Source organism: Epinephelus lanceolatus, chromosome 12, assembly GCF_041903045.1.
Source record: "Epinephelus lanceolatus isolate andai-2023 chromosome 12, ASM4190304v1, whole genome shotgun sequence".
In the NCBI taxonomy this organism is placed as follows: Eukaryota; Metazoa; Chordata; class Actinopteri; order Perciformes; family Serranidae; genus Epinephelus; species Epinephelus lanceolatus.
In genome coordinates, this window is record NC_135745.1 from 7,487,581 (window position 1) to 7,505,136 (window position 17,556).

Below are 17,556 nucleotides of genomic sequence, written 5' to 3' on the forward strand. Positions count from 1 at the left end.
CTAGTTTTTTGGTTTTGGTTACATGGTCTTTGATTTGCCAGATTATTATCTGATGCAGCACATTTCAGATGCCATGTCCCTTTGCTCCATGAACACGACAAACATTTGACAAGTGTTTACCTGATAGCCTCAGCGTGAGGATTTATTTGATTTAAGACCCATATAGCACAACTTTGCAGAAACACAGTGCACAAACACTTTTACAGAATTTGTGAGGTGGGTAAATGTTATTAACCTGCATTTAGCCGCCACTACAGCCCTGCACGTAACTCTATATTAAGTATGGTAGTATTCTGCTCTTCACGTCCTTCGCAATCAAAAGCATTGCCAGCTAAAGAGTGCTGCTCCTGAACTAAGATCAGGACCTTGGAGTCTTTAAATGTTAAAAGTCAATCCAACAAAAAGTGTTCCGTGCTCTCAGAAAAGAAAAGGAGCCAAACAGAGTTAGACAGACAGCTAATACATGTGCAGACAGTGGTAAAATAACTTGGGCACCTTTGGGAATCAGCTGTCAGTGAGCCATCTTAGGGTCTCGACCCCGCCTTTGAAACACTCTAAACAAATGCCTGATGAAAAATACTGACATCTATCTGAAGTTTTTCACTGCATATGACAGCTGACTGTCTCCCACCAACCTCACTTCACCCCCAACACACCCGAGGCCAGTGCCAAAATAACAAGAGCAGCTTGTCAAGCATGACTGAAAATGAATGAGTATTATTACATAATCCTCCATAAACAATTTGTCTACTGTAACCACAGAGGGAGAGGCAGCCAGAGAGAGGAAGGGGAAGACATTAGAGTGTTGTTCAGTTTCAATAGACTTGGAAAGGGTGGGCATTATGTAAAAAATCCAGGCGATGCTTCTATTAAAGTTTGGGTCAGACTCAGGCTTGTGCTAACATTCAAACGGGTTGTTGGGTTAAAGCAGAGAAATATGTAGAGTTGACAGCTGAGGTTTTTTTTTTTTACGATATTTTTGGGGGGCGTTTTTAGCCTTTATTTGATAGGACAGACAAGTGTGAAGGGGGGAGAGAGAGAGGGAGTGACATGCAGCAAAGGGCCACAGGCTGGAGTCGAACCCGGGCCGCTGCAGCAACAGCCTTGTACATGGGGCGCCTGCTCTACCACTAAGCCACCGACGCCCCTAACAGCTGAGGTTTTGGCATTTTTGAGACAAGACAAGAGCAAACCTGACACTTGGAAGACACAGAGGACTGACCCCACAGTGCCCATTTCTCTCCTTCACAAACTGTAATCACTTCCATGTGATAACGATCAAATCAGATGAAAGAATCTCGCTGGTGAAGCTAGCGATTTGTAGTTTGTTCATTAGGTCTTTGTTAAACTGTCATGTCTGAAAGGCTGTGGCAGCGACCTTTAGCTGATACTCCTGCTGATGTCGCTTCATTGAGAGATGTCGTTTCTCTTTCCAGTTCAAACTGCTGTGGAAATGTTTGCTCAGCTAGCACAAGTTTCACTTGATTTTTCTCATGATTTTCCAGAAAAGCAGGCCACTATTTATAACCACAACCCTGTTCGATCTAGGTTGTGCATTTTGCTGGTTAAATCACCCTAACCTGTATGTGGGTTTAATCCCCGTGGAGGATGTACTGTTACTGTTTAGAACCCACTATGGGTTTGCTAGCACTGAGCCTAAAGGCAAAAGTGATGGTCTTTGCAAGGTTAGACACCAGTAATGTCATTTACAGTGTAACATGAAAAAGTTGATATCAATGAATTTTTACACCCCTATTATTTTCTTTGTTTTACTTTCATTTGGTACACATCATGCTCTGATTTGCTTTGGGGGGATGCTGCTATAGATTCAGAGAGTTAGCTGTGGGACAACGTGAGCCCTGTATTTAATACTGTATTTATTTACATTTGTTTTGCATCATTGAAAGTATGTTGAATTGGCTGGTAGCAGCTCCTTTTTGCAATCTTTCCATGGGTGCACACACAACCACCACTGGATTACTCTGATACTGAAGAAAACTTAAAAACATGATGATTCTCAGGCAAGTTCTGGAGTTACTGTATAAGGAGCTTCTTTTTCTCTGATATCTAAGCAGATTCATGGACAATTATTTGCTATGGCCCTCAGAGATAAAGATGTCTTCGGAAAATGTAAGTCACACCGAATCTAAAAATATGTGTATCAGCTCTGACTGACTCTGACATCTCTGAGTTATGACTCTCAGAAGGAGTAGCATTTCTGGCGTGAATTGGGGCAATCAGATACTGAGGCCTTAATTACCTCAATGAGTTGTGTGTCACAGCCTCTGCTGTAGCTCCAACTGCTGACAGTGTTGTTAAACAGGCCAAATCACTGGGCCTAACTATGACAACCAACTTTGTGATAGATATTATCAGCCCGTTAAATGATATTGGTTAGTAGGGGCCTGCTACACCTACTGGTAGGAACACAAGGCCGTTATCAGCCCAATCAATAACCATTACCAGTCCATTAGGTATCACTTTCACTTTCCTCAGGTTTAGGCACCAAAATTATGTAGTCATTTTTAGCATAGCAGGAGAGGAAAAAAAATCTTCAAGGGTCCAAACTCAAAATAACAAAATTTGTCACTTTATTAGCATGGTGATTGATCCCTCTCCACTGGAGGAACCCTCATACACCGATCTGGACTCAGTGGTTGAGGGAAGTGATGCAACATCTCAAACTTGAGAAACTAAGATTCATATTAAATGGCTCTTATGATAAATTTATCAAAATCTGGAATCCATGTATGGAATATATAAAAGCTAAACTCTAAACACGCACTTTACTGATAACTCCAAGTGAAGTAAGTCATATTTACTTATTGTTGTACATCTTCTTGTATCCGATCATAACAGGATAAGCTCTGATCAGGCCTTTATCTTGTACAACTGTCTGCTCCTTTGAAACTTCTGTATGTATGTAGATTTGTGTATATGTGTATTTGTGCATATATACACATGGGTGCGTGTATGTGTCTTTATTTGACTGTTTTTCTTTTGTAATTCTGTATGGCAGTTTATATGTTGTTAATAGACCAATAAAAATATGTTTTAAAAAAGAAAAGAAAAAGATCAAAACTGTTCGTAAATATTGGTTTCTTATGGGACTTGAATCCTGGTCTCCTGGGTGAAAGTCCTGTGTTTGTCCCTTGTCCTTTTCTGCCAGAAAGTCCTTTCCCATATCATGGCCTGATGATGGCCTTCTCAACCTAAAAGTAGGTGTGGCAAGTCCCCATTAAGGTGGAATTTATACTTCTGCATTGAATCAATGCCTTTCCTATGGCATAGGCTCTGCGTTATGGTAGAGCCTACGCCGTAGCCTACACCATAGCCTATGCCATAGCCTGACGTGCACCTCCCCAAAAATGTGACTATACGTTGCAGTGATGCAGACCTCCTGTTTATTTTTGTAAGTTTTTGTGTAAAAGTTTGCTAGGTGCTAGGCTAATTTATACAATGTAAAATGCCATAGGCTTGTGCTAATAACATTAGGATGTTGTATTTGTGGGGAATGCTGCAAGTTACAATGAAGCCAATTTGTGTACTTGTGTCTGAAATTGTCTCTATTAAGCCATGTTTTATGTGTGTTTTGGGTGTGTTTTGAATCAACTAAACTTTACAGCACAGAAACTCCACCACCGACTACTGTTTTGAAGGTGTAACTGCTCATAACGGCGTAGGCTACGGCCTAGGTTCTGCTGCACAAGTAGAAATCCCGCTTAACCAATATCTACGACGCTAATCACCACTGATACTGTAATGCCATTTATTGGCCTGATAACAGGCTGTCCACAAATCCCACAAAAAGATCCAAACCATAAATGAATGTATCTAACAAGTACTGCATGTGTATCAAAGCTTGATATATCTTCTTTCTCTGTGCCACAAAGCTCCATTGTTGTCCCAAAAACACATTAATGAGCCACACTGGTGCACTGAGTGACATGTTCCTTCATTACCACAAACACTGTAGTTTATTTTGACTCAATCCTAAATACATCGTCCTGCTACCCTGAACACTCACTAGAGCACCAAGTGTGAATTCATCCACAGCTGAAAACAGTCCCCAACAAGCACTATTTCCTCCTATTTAAGTAAGGTTTGATAAAAACTACAATGCCCAGCTGTTTTAGAACATTACTTAGGATTTTGTAAAAATGTACATCTTCAGTAGGAACCAGTGGGGTGGAGTTTGTGTGCCACAGACAAGATAGTGAAGTTGGAAATTATTGAGAGATGAACAAAGACATTGTGTTTTTGTGCTATCAGGGGATTTGTTGATAATAAAAACATACAGAATAAAACCAGCCTTATTCTTTCAATTTATTAATATGCTGCTGGTTCTGTCCCGACTAGACTGAAAAATCTCATTAATTCACCAGTTTCTCCAACTAAATCACAGCAACACAAACGAGCCAGTGCACACACTGCCGAGAAACAGAAAAGATCTTAGAAAATATCTATTTCTGTATTAAACATATTCAGATATTAATACAAATCTCCACAGCATTCTGGCTTTGCAGCTGCCCATTTTGCTCTGAGTTCTGTCCCTTGTTTTCATTTGTTCTCTAATACGATTTGACTGCGACTGTTTTGATATCGTTGTATTTTCTATATTACTGTTTATATTCAAACTATTTTTGTGCCATTATTTACAACAGATCTGCACAAAATTGACTTTAGATAAGAAAATGTTTCCCAAATTGGCTTTATACACACAAGTAGAAATGGTAACCCATATATTTTAGTCCCTTGCTCCATTTTTCCCCTATCATTTTCCAGACACAGTACTTCTTTTCATTAGTATGCTAATGGCAGATGGCTTTATTTTGCCTATGAAAGGGTCGCTGTAACTTTAGAAGTCTGGTGCAAATCATATTTGAAAACTTTAATGATTACAAATGCGATGCTGTTAAATATGACTCCTAAAGTGAAACTGTAAAAATTTCTAAAACTAAAACTTTGGCAACCTGGCACCGAACAAGCTAGACCACAGAGACACTCTGTGGGATACAAATAGAGGAAGACAAATACAGTTAAAAAGCAGGGGAACAAAATGGCAAGACATATATTTAGAAAAAGCAGTCGAAGTCAAATGTGATACTCTTGCGGCTTTCTGTTCAGGCAAAAAAAAAAAAAATCACAGAGGTCACTGTGTAGTCCTCCTTTTGAAGGTCACAGATTGTTTAACATCAGCTGGTGATGGAGGAAACAGAGAGAGAGGATGCTACAGCTGGTTGCCCATGGCGCTGGGCAGAGAGAGAGAAGGGTGGGGGGGATGGGGGGCGGAGGTGTGGGGAGGGGAGGAAGAGAGGGAGGGTGGAGGATCTTGTCAGAGCGTTTCTATTTTTACTCTTCGACCTCACTGACTGTCACACCCAGTCCACCCCTTCCCTATCCCTCCATCCCTCACTCGCAGAGTCTCTTTGTTTCCACGGTAACCGCCTCCCATGTCTCCCTGACAACGCAGCCCCCCACCCCACCCCCCAATCTCCAATGCAGTCATTATTACGGTGCCGCAGCGACACGGGGAGTCTGGGCAGGAGAGGGGAAGACGTGATGTGGATGGAGGAGACAGAAAGGGCAAATAGACGGAGGATGGAGGGAGAAGAAAATGAGAGGAATGGAGAGGGAAAAGGAAAGGGCAAAGAGAGAGAGAGAGAGAGAGAGGGAAAAGCAGGGAGAAGGAAGATGGAGGAATCCCAGAACTGATAAAGATGATATATGATGACGGGCAACAGATGAAGGTAGTGGTAATGGAGAAAGGAAGGAAAGGGGAATGGGAAAAATACAAGGGGGAAGTGGGGGCAACGACAGAGTAAATAAAGTGACTACAGAGAGAAAAAGGGTCGAACTGACAGAGGAGTGGGAGCAGAGATAAAGATAGAGATTGGGGTGAGAGGAAGGAGAGAAAGGAGGACAAGAAGAAAAAATAATTTCCAAAAACCTTCCACTAGCCCACTTCTTAATGTTGTTGCTTTAATCTGGTCTGTCTGTCACTCTGTGGTCTGAAATTGGTTTAAAAAGGCCCAAATACAGCATCTAATTAGAGAAATTAGGATCAGAGAAAAAGTGTGCTGACCTAATGTTGCTAAAATCAAGAAAACATAAATGATAAGACCTACATAATTACTTCAAGCAAAAAAAGCGCAGATTGACAGCTTCTCCTGGCCTCTACATCGCAGTTTATATTACGTGTCAATGAGTCAGATTTGGCAGGAGAGCAGGAGGAAGCAAGAAGAACTTACAGGCATTCTGGCAACAGCAGATGGGAAGGAGTGAAAGGACAAACATTTATTATAAATATACAGTAGAGAAGACAGACAGATCTGAAAGGAATAGTGCCAAAAGGGGGATGAAGGAAATAAAAGATAGCAAAGAAGAGAGAAACAGATCTCATTAAGGTGTCCTTAATGAGATCATGCAGTTTGCTGGTGTTGGGCTCACTCATGAGGAAAATTCTACGTAAAGAGAGACTGTAAACCGGGTTTTGGTAACCCACCATGCACCAGCATCATGCAGGGAGAAGCCTTATAGATCCATCACATGCAGAGAAATTAGATGAGCCTTCACAAAGAATGAGCAGTCTAATATCTAAGAAGAGAATAATGTGACGAGAGACTGAACTGAACCACGATGGGTTTTCCATTATCCTGCGAAGGCCATGATGAGAAATAATCCTTTAGACCTGTTATTCAGGTCAGAAACTTACTAAATCTCAGATGCCATGCACCTTAAAGGAACACATCAACTAAATATCTTCAACCTATGTCTGTTAAAACTCAATTCAAGTTGATCATGAACAAAAAATGTTTGGACAGTTGTATCTCTACAGTTGGTTGTAAACCTGTTCAAACAGGTCTACAGGTAACAATCTATGTTTGCTGATTGTGTGTCTTCTAGTTTTGATTCTCCATTTTAGCATGAGAATCCATTACTGATCAGCAGTTCTTACTCACACCTAAATTTCCTTAAACTTCTCATAGCATTTGAACGCACCGTATAAAGGACCTATTTATATGGAGGCTGTACTTTTAAAAGCACTGCAACACAATGATAAAGTACAGAAGCTTTGGCTAAAAATAAAACTCGATATACTGACTGTGATGGATTACCTTGGGAAAACCTAGTGACAGTCAAGGACTGAAACATTTGCTGCTGTTTTTAGTCACTCTTTATCACTTTTTTTGCACTTTGAGCACTTTTTTGTGCACAGATATCTTAAGTATACAGACTATTTTTGCAGTGATCTTCTATGGACCTTTTGTGGCTTTCTAGCCCAGTTACATTGGTGTGCAGGTATCTCATCTGCCGTCCTTTCTTTTTTGTCTTCAACTTTAAACCTTCGGACATCAAAGGGTATGTTTTAAGTCCATTTTTCCAAATCACTCAGGGAGGCTCAAGGAAAAATATTTGTAAAACAACAACAACAAAACAATAAAAAACAAAGCCACAACACAGCCACCCCTCCTCTAATAAATTAAGAACAGTCCCTAAAAGCTTTTCTGGTGTGACACTCTCTCTGAATGACCTTTAACCTAGTAAGGCATTTTTGTTCAGAAATACCTTATTGGCCAAGATATACCAATACCAATATATCTGCAATAAGCTAATATTCGCCCATATATTGGCCTGGTAAATGTATCAGTCTAGCTCTACAGCCTGCTAAAGTAGTGTATGTTTTGGGCAATATTCAGCAGTAGGGCTGCAACTAATGCTCATTTTTACTCATTGATGATTAGTCTTGGTAACGATTTCGATCAACAGTTTGGTCTATAAAGTGCCAGAAAATTCTGAAAAAAAAGTGACGTCTTCTGTCTTTATGTTGTTAGTTTTGTCTGACAAACAGCCCAAGGCCAAAAGATATTCATTTTACAAAGATACAAGACAATGAAACTAGCAAATCCTCACACTTAAGCATTTGAAAATTGTTGTAATTTTTGCTTGATAAATGTCTCCAACAGCCATATGAAATATTGAAACCAATTACATTAACTGATTTTTTCAACTTTATTTAACAGTAATATATTTTCACATTTTAATAAAAGCTAGAGAAAAGATATGTTTCTGCAAACAACAGATACGTCACATCTGCACATTATTACGTGGCAGATGTGCTGTAACTTTACATTGCTTTACATTCCAACAGCCCTGTGGTTGTTATGTTCATATGTGGTTAGGTTTAGGCACCAAAACCACTTGGTTATGATTGAAAAAGATCATGTTTGGGTTTAAAATACTAACTTTGGTGGCTGGAGAAGCCTTTAATGTTTCAGTAAGAAGCAACTGCTTTTTGTGACACTATCCAAGGTGGAAAAATAGCGTCAGGTTGATTAAAAAACACTCAAGTTTGGTGGCTAAAAATCCAGTGGAAACACAGTGATGACTTGCTCAAAAACAACTGCTTTTGTTGTTTGTTCTCAAACAGTGGTCTGCAGCTTAGCAGGCATCTCACCTAGGTGTCACACCATCCATTATCCCCTCCACCTTCTGGCGACAAACTCAGCTCATATACCAGGTCACTTTAGGGATGTTGATATGATACGTATGAAATGAACAAATGTAACATATCCCTGGTTTCCAGAAATGTAAAATGCCAAAATTGTATTGTTGTTGGTGACTGGGCTGTTTCCTCACAAAACTAAGTCAGATATCATATAGATGTAGAAAAAAATACAAATGTTTACATGGAAGGCATTACATGGCATTGCTAAATACTGGATTCAAATTTGGAAACATTATTAATCCAGGGGCCGGTCTGTCCTTAGCACCCTTTATTTGCCACCCGAAGCCATTTCCACACTGGGGATCAATAAAAGCGTATCTTAATTTTAATCTTTTTGATGAGCTCCAGCTCCAGCAGTTTGTGATCGGAGCTGCAGTTCTCCCTGCAGACACCTGATGGAGCCAACGAGCAGGGCTGAGACTCAACAACCCCCAAGCACTTTACAACCAACACACACCGAAACATGATTATCTATCTGCAACGTTAGACAGCCAACCACAACACACGTTTGTCCCCAGAGATTATCTCAATTTATAGTATTCACTTTGATTCAATCTCACTGGCTCAGTCTCAAGGACAAAACCAGGTCATCACATCGCGTGTGTTTGGATTCGACTCACTGGCAAAAGATGGTTACTCCTTTGCTTTGCCTACAGAAGGATGCTTTCTCTGTCTCTCTCTCTCTCACACACACAAACACACACAGAGGCTTCTACATATACATAGACCCAGGTTTGACAACCCATTTTTCTTCCCATTTTACAGGCCACACACACATACGGCTGCATGGTAAAAAGCGAGGGTGTCCTTGGCTTATGTAAGGGTGAAATAGTCCCAGACATCAATATTGTATGTGAGAGAAGATAGGGGGATGTGAAAGCAGAAAGCAGGTTTATAAATAGAGACACAAAGAAAGAATAAAGAAATAGACACAGGTAGAATAATAAAGTGACCGAGCAGATGTCTACCAAACCTTAAGGAAGCAGTCAGCTGTCAATAACACTATTAGAGCCCGTCCACTGATTTCCACTCACACTGCGCCACAACAGAAGCACTACACCTGCACTGTTTGGGCCAGATCTTACAAGTGACCTCAAATGTTTACTATGAAGGGACAAAGTATGGTAATTTAAAATGAAAACTTTGAGAAACTACCCAGTTCAAATGTTATCACCCCATTTAATATGAATCATTGTTGGTTAAGAGCATCATAATTATGGGTTAGAATGGTCTTGCTACCCTGACTTGTAGTTTTAGAACGCTGTTATCAGCTCGTCACATGGCCAGTTTTTAGCAACCTGGCATCAGTTTAGATTTTAGCCAGACAAAAACTTGGTGGGTGTTTTAATAGCTCAAGTATTAAGCTATTTCCATTAATAATTTCTTGAATTGTAGATAAGGCAGCATTTAGGTAATATCAATGATAGGAAATCAGATTTAACAAATAATTATTCAGCAGTTAACTGTCAAATAAAAAAATCATGATGAAACGTCATTAAATATCTATGTTGAAAATCACAAGTGAAAAAAAGTTGTTTCTAAAGGTGGTGCTACACATCTGACACAAATTCAGACTTTCATAGCAAAATGGAATTGTGTGTTAATTGTTTGTGATATATTTGGAATGAACTGAAGAACAGGATAGATATTGTTAACACTGAAAGCAGAATTCCACATTAATTCAATTTTCAACAACAAATTGTTACAATTTTTTAGAAGTGCTGTGCAGAATCACTATAAGCAGCAAGTTTAAAAGGTTATTAGTATTAGAAAGAACCACAAACTTAGTAATTACCACTTTATGGGCTAATGAATATTTAAAGCCCAATTTATACTGGACCAGAATGTCCGTTTGAAAAATAACACAATAGATTGTGTTAATAACCTCCATTTTTCAAACCACATGAAGTTTGTGCGATTGTGCTGTAGCAGCACCAGATCTCAGTCAAGTGCAGCGCTGAGGGAGGACCAGCTACAGAGCAACATATTCACCCTGGGACAACTTAGTGCTGACTGAATACACAAAGTAGACAGCCCTGGTGGTGCAGTTCTCTGCAGCAGAGACAGCCTTTCAACAAACACAAAGACACACAGACTTAAAGCTGTGAGGTGAATGAAAAGCCGCAGAGTTTCTCTAAAGATTTACCATAATTTCTGCTTATTGAGACGGATGAGACAAGTCCTCTTTGTGGCACCTAAAGGTGCACTTGCTATTGGAACATAGTGCTCATCTGTCAAGTATACAACACCCCTCATATCCCTGAACTGACAATAGTCCAACATCAATTCATGTTGTGTGAAGTATAACAACTATTTTCCAAGCAATAACATCTGGCTGACACTGGGGGGCATGCCATGTTAAAAACAGCTCAAAAACATAATGACAATGATACAATTCATTCATAACTTCATTCATTTGCAGCTTTTACTGGGTGGAAAGTCATAGTGATACAATGCCAGTGCCTCAGCTGTCACTAATGCTGATCCGTATCGACCATAACAAGGACTGTTATAAAGGCCCGTGTGATGTGCTACATAGATCGCACATTTAAAAGCTTTATAGCAACTCCAACTATTGACGTCAGTGTAACACATTTGTCCTGTTATCTTAAGATACTTCAAACATTCACTTGTCTACATGTCATCAAATTTGGAATGTATATCCACATATTCCTGCAGTATTGTCAAAGAAATTGGCACAAAATCAACTTAATAGTGTAGCACATATTACATATTTAAAAATAAAATATAAACTCCCAGTCACCAATACATACTGTAAATGACACCAACATTCAGCATGTCCTCCATTTTTTAAATGTACAACATTACTCATCTCTCTGCTGCAACACGCTGACATCCATTGCCCTCGAGCATAATTAAATGGCCTCAAGTGCTAAAAGGCAGCATAAGGCCTTGGAATGATTCTAAAACAACCACCACACATCGGTGCACCTTTGTTCCAAGCTACCTGAGGTGCCTCAATTCCAGTATACTGGCTGGCCATCATTTTTTTAATGCCAGCAGATTAAAGGAATACTTCACCCCCAAATAATCATTTGCGTACCAATGACTCATCCTGCTGCACACGGAATTCTTGAAGAAAACTTTGTCTTTCTCACATGCCACCATAGTGAACAAAGAAATGAAAAAATGGAGAACATTTTTGATGAATTGAAGTCATAGGGATCCACGTTTAATAACAACAAAACTATATACTATAAATTCAACTATCACAAAACTCATGCAGTATACCCCAGGTCTCATTATCCACAGTATTTCCTTAACAAACAGTCCTCTCTGACAGAGAATTGAAACGAAAGTGAAATTTATCGATGTTCTTTTTAAAGCCAGACTCCATTGACAAAATGAGTAATTCATTCAGGAGCTGCTTGCCTACCGCTGCCTTAGTCAGTTAGTTTGTTTGTGTTATTATGTGACTTTGGCACATTTTGTGTTTGCCATAGTTTTGTTTTTGCTAAACCTCTGCCCCCTTTTATTCAAATTCATCAAGAATTTTCTCTGTGTTTGGATTCTTCGTTCACGAGAGGTATGTGAGAAAAACAAAGTTTTAGTCACAAATTCAGTGTAATACGAGGTGAGTAATTAACACAGGTGGGAATAAGGTAAACATGTAAGTCCTATGCAAGTCTCAAGTCTTAACCTTTAAGTCTCAAGCAAGTCCAAAGTTATTGTGATGAGAATCAAGCAAGTCACGTCGAGACCCTGCTGTAATTCAAGCTAGGGAAGTCAAGTCATTGCTCATGTCAAGCAGGTCATAAGTCAAATTCTGATGATCTGATCAAACGTTAGCTACAACGCTAACATCTGAACAGCCAATAAACTAATAAGTTAGCTAAAAAGACCTTTCTTTGCAAGTTTGTAGTGATGAATGAAGTTGGATGTTGTGGTGTCATGTCAGATTTTTGAGCTGCAGACACTGCGTACCACTGTTCACTTCTCACTACTGTCACTGACAACACAATAGTTGAATCCAAATTTTATTATATCTGGACTAGCCCCCAACATGACAGGCACCTTATGCTATGGCCTCTACTGGTCTGCTGTGTCCTACAGGTTGTCAGGTTTGTGCACATTTTACTGGGAACCAACCAATCATGTTTCAAAAACAAAACTTTACAATATCTAGACAATGCAAATATTTAACTAAGCAAGGTCAGGTCTTTTCAAGTCATCTGTCTCAAGTCTAAGTTAAGTCTCAGGTCATGAGTACCAAATCACAGTCGAGTCGAATTACCACTGTGGGGTCGGGGTGTCCAACATCCCCAACAAAGTTGAGAATAAAATACACAAACTGGAAAAAAAAGAAACTTGTCTTACCTGTTGTACAAGGTCACATGATTGGTGGCATTATGAAACAGACAAAAGGAAGGGGGAGAGAAAGAAAAGATAATGTTCAACCAGTTTACGATCAGCTTCAGTGCATTAAAGACACTTATCAACATCAATTCAAACAATGCCTCAGCATTACAACTTCTTACAGGGTGTTTAAGAGATTCTACTATGTCAGAAAAAAGGCCTACAGTGTCATACATTGGAAATTAGAGCTACTGGGTCAGACTGAATTAATATTTTAAGAGCAGTCAACACATTTCACCAACAGTTTTGAGTACTGGGTTGGGTTTTAGTAGTGACAAAAGGCTGACGGGAAACATCGAGAGAATCACACTGGGAAAAAAAAGCTTCACTCAGCAGACTGTGGGATGCCACCAGAGACAGTACTCAGGAGTGAAACTCAGCATTATCAGGACGAAGAAGCATTAGGTCTTCTCAGGGTTTACCCCAGCGTACAAGAGGTCAGGCAGGCCAAAAGGGTAGACATTAGACAGCTAGATACTACATGGCTGCTACACTCATGGGGATGGTCAGCTATAGCTGTTGCAGTTATGTCTTACACCTAACCTGTTTAGACTTGTTAAGAGTCTGCAGTTCTGTGTGTTGTAATATCAACTGGGGGAAACCCTGATATCTGAAGGTGATTTTATTTGTCATTTAGGATAACATATCATACAAGCAGATTCTAACCTGGACGATGTTTTGACCAGGAACAAAACCTGTAAATTGCTCTGGATCTTTACATTGCAGGATCAAGGACACAAGTGGTTAAAAATTAATCTAATTTTTAGATTACTGTTACTATGAGTTTGAAGGTTTATTTTTAACCTTGAAAATATGCTTAGTGGCTACGGTAATAGGTACACCTGAACAATCTAATGCAATCCAATACAACAATTCTGCAGATTTGCCAGGTCATAGCTGGTGATGGTGTTGTAATGGACTGCAATGTATTCAGATGTGTTTGTAGTATTCTGCCCTTTAATCATGGATTAATCATGGAACTATAGTCACAGGTGGTAGTATATTGGCGGGGGACAATATCTAGCAAGGGGAAAGAGATTTTTTTTTTTTGTCAAACTATAACTCTTGACAAATGGGTTCAAATCCTTTATAGTTAAGAGCTGACATGACAGCTGACTGGAGTGTTTCTGAAATATTAGCTTACTCTCATCTGGTCTTTAGCGGATAGCATGTGTCAGATTTGCTGCCTAAAGCTGAATGTCCCACGGTCTCTTTCAATAAGGATTTCTGCCGCTACAGAAAAATCATCTTCGAGGCTCTAAATGTGGTTACATACATTATAATCATATGCATTAGCAACACAAAATATAGACACAATAAACATAAAAACTGGTTAAGATTGGATGTGCCAACCAACCTCATCCATGTTTTACATTACTGGCAAACCAATTCACTTTTCTTAATCACACCCAAGTATACTTTTAACTTATCCACCTCTGCAATAATTTTGTTCAATACATCTGATTAACTAGTGCAACTATAACTTTCTGGACTATGAAGCTGAAAGGCATTAGCAAACTAGCTTTGCCATGCAAGGACCCAGGTCATGTGTGTTTCTACAGACAGAGAGGAGATAGTGGGAGATTACACAGGCAGCTGACAATCAGACAAAACAGGAGACAGTTGAGCAAGCAAGGATAGTAGAGCTATCAGAAGCAGCAGGTCAAGTGATAAAATTGTTACGATCATGATAACAGATACACAGAGGCAGGCAGAGGGGAATCAAATCAGACAACTTTGCAGATTACTGTTGCAGTTTTGTTAATATAGGGCCCGACCAGCACAGCACATTTGTGTCCCATACTCATGCTAACAGTTGAGAGGGGTAATTTATCTGGACACAAATGTTTCTCTGGTACATTTTTTAGATAAAAACATATTTCTTAGAGATTTTTAAAAGTGATAAAGAGCAGATTTGTGTGTAGATGTATTGTAGATATGAAACAGATTAAAACTTGAGCTGCTCTACATTTACGTGTCGGGCCCTGGTTATTACAAATACATAAAAGAAAGGATCAAGCACCAAGCAGGCCTGGTACTCAATCCACAGACAAAGAGCCATGCATACAGGAAGACATACAGTAACTACTTCCTGCTATCCTAGCCTACAATCACTTTGTTCAAATTTGCCCAGTGTTATTCATAATCTTCCCTGTAGTTCACCAACCTTCCAGTGGGGGGAGCTGTGGCGACGAGGACTCCTGGTGCTCTGAGTGTGCAGGGAGAGAAGGAGGGGCTGCGGGGGTGATGGATGGAGGGGGGGTGGCTGTTGCTGGGCTAAGGGGCGTGGCTATACTTTTCAGGGGGGTGTCTGATGATGATGTGGGAGTGGCTTCACTCTTACAGGGAGAAGCTGAGGAACTAAGGGTTTTGGCTAAGGTGGTGGTGGACGCTGCTGTTCCAGGAGCGGCTGCAGTCGTACTGGGTGTGGCTGTGGAGGATATGAGCGTGGCTGAGGGGACGAAAGGCTTGGCATCGGCGTTGAGGGCTGAACCAACTGCAGTAGTTGGTGGGCGTGTGTATGTGGCAGCTAAGGGTGATGCGATGGTGGACAAAGTGGAAGTAGGAGGAAGGTCTGGAGTGCTCTGGGAGGGGTTCAAAACAGAAGTGGGTTGTGAAACAGGGGTGACAGTTTCTGTCGGGGTAGATCTAGTCAGGGGAGCCATAGCAAGAGAGGGAGTGTTGGTGATAGGGGTGGTGGTCTGTGAGTCGGGAGTGGAGCCGGGAGGGGTCTGAAGGACTGAATCCAGGAAGGAGAAGGTCTGGGAGACTGGGCTCAGATTGTCCCCTGTCATCAGTGCTAGACTACCATCAACATCCCCAGCTAAACTACTCTTGTTGGCAACACCAGCCGTTGCACTTATGTTAGATTCAGGTTTGCTGGTAGAAACTTTCTCTTCATTTGCTTTTTGACCATCTTTAGCAGATAAAGGGAAATCATCTACACACATCGGCTCGTAAGAGCGTGGAGATGAATCTGTTACAAGGCTAGCATGGGAACTATTGATGAAACTTGTGGGAATTTGTGCAGGGGCAGAGGGTAAGACAGGGCTGGGGTTGGAGTCTGGTGCTTTGGAGTCAGAGGGACCAGAGTTAACAGTTGTGACCTGTGTGGGAGAGATGGGCTGCTGGGGCACTCCCCACTCCTCTGGAAGTCTTGCCCGACTCTTAGTCTTCCTGCCTTTCACTCTACCCCCTCCTCCACTCTCTCTGATCTCCCACTCCCAGTTCTCCTCCTCATCTTCGTCCTCCTCCGCATCCAGACCGCCCTTATCCTGCATCCCTTGCTTGTCTGATTGGCCGATGTTATTCTGCTGGCTATCCAAGAAGTCGTAGACCTGGTCGTGGCCCTTCCTCTTCTTCTTCCGCCGTCTCTGCTGTTGCTTGCCAGCCTCGCCCCCCGGCCCCACTCTTTCAGGGCTGAGGGGTTCGGAGGCGGAGGACGTGGGAGAGCTGTCGTCCATTGAGCCGCTGGGAGAGAGGACGGGAGCTGCCGAGGGGGGGAGGGTTTTTATAAGAGGAGGAACCAATCACATACTGTGTCAGAGAATCACCTGCCAAAAACCATCAGATTGTGGTTACCATAGGTGGTTTTCACTACTTCTTCTCTAACCTGTTCACTGTTTCATGGCAGAAAATGGGTGAAATGGCTGGTCTTGTCAAAGATGTGAGGTCCATACGAGTTGAAGTGGTATTTCATAGGAGGGGAGCTTGTAGAATTATCAATAACTGAAGATGGATTTTTGTTTTTCATAGGGATAGACTAATGCAGAATTAGCTGATCCCTCTTACATAGTGTCAGACAAACTCATGGATACCATTTTTTATGTTCTTGCATGTAGTTTGTAGGCATGTCAAATAGGTTATAGTTAGGACAACAGTGGGGGACTTGGAACCAGACTACTCCTAGTGAACGTGTCAGTATTTGTAAAGAGTGAGGGTGTGTTTAATGCAGTCTCTTGGATTTTTTGACATATAAACATGAGGTAGTTGGAAATTTGAGATTTCCTTATTTTTTCACAGAATGTCCACATCAAAGTCATATGAAGCCTATTGTGGCTCCAGAGAGAGCTGCGTGAAATATGATAAAAGTCCTCAAGGGACGTCACTTAAGTCAGCATCGGTTTGGTCTGAACACCTCAAATTTGAAAATGAGAAAAAATTGTAGGTGTGGAGACTGTAGTAATTTTACCAGACCTCTGTAGCACGCTTCTCATCTCTGCAGGAAGCTAGCAACTTGAGGCAACGTTAGCCGTGAGTAGCGTCACAGACCCAAATCTCAACTTGCATTATTGGTAATGGAAATGCCAGGTTTTGACAAGGACAACGAATGTGTGAAATAAAAAAGAAAATATCTCTGGCTTTGCAATGATTTCTGTCTTTTTTTTTTTTTTTTTAAAACCTGACCATCATATGTCAGTCAGTGTTGCAGGAGTATACTGCTAAAGCTGAGGAGTACTATTTTAAGGAAGCTTCTTTGATCCAATAGATGACCATTAATTAATCAAAGGTACGTCAAACTCCCACACATGGTACCTTTGTTTTGCTTACAGAGATAGTCTTCTATGAGTTTGTCTGACTCTGTGTAACTGGGAAAATTTTCATTCATTAGTCATCAGTACAATCACAGAAAGGCAGAAAGGCAAGTTCTGTGTAAGCTCTTAATACAT

General features: G+C 40.7%; 1 protein-coding gene across 8 annotated transcripts in view; it reads right to left on the bottom strand.

Annotated features, from left to right (window-relative positions):
- map4l (microtubule associated protein 4 like) overlaps window positions 1-17,556 on the bottom strand; it is a 145,794-nt gene that overhangs the window by 54,727 nt on the left and 73,511 nt on the right. For all 8 annotated transcript variants that reach the window (XM_078172923.1, XM_033651189.2, XM_078172922.1 and 5 more), the window contains one exon: window positions 15,054-16,376. In XM_078172923.1, coding sequence (XP_078029049.1) covers window positions 15,054-16,376 — 1,323 coding nt within the window. The remainder of the gene's footprint in view (window positions 1-15,053; window positions 16,377-17,556) is intronic.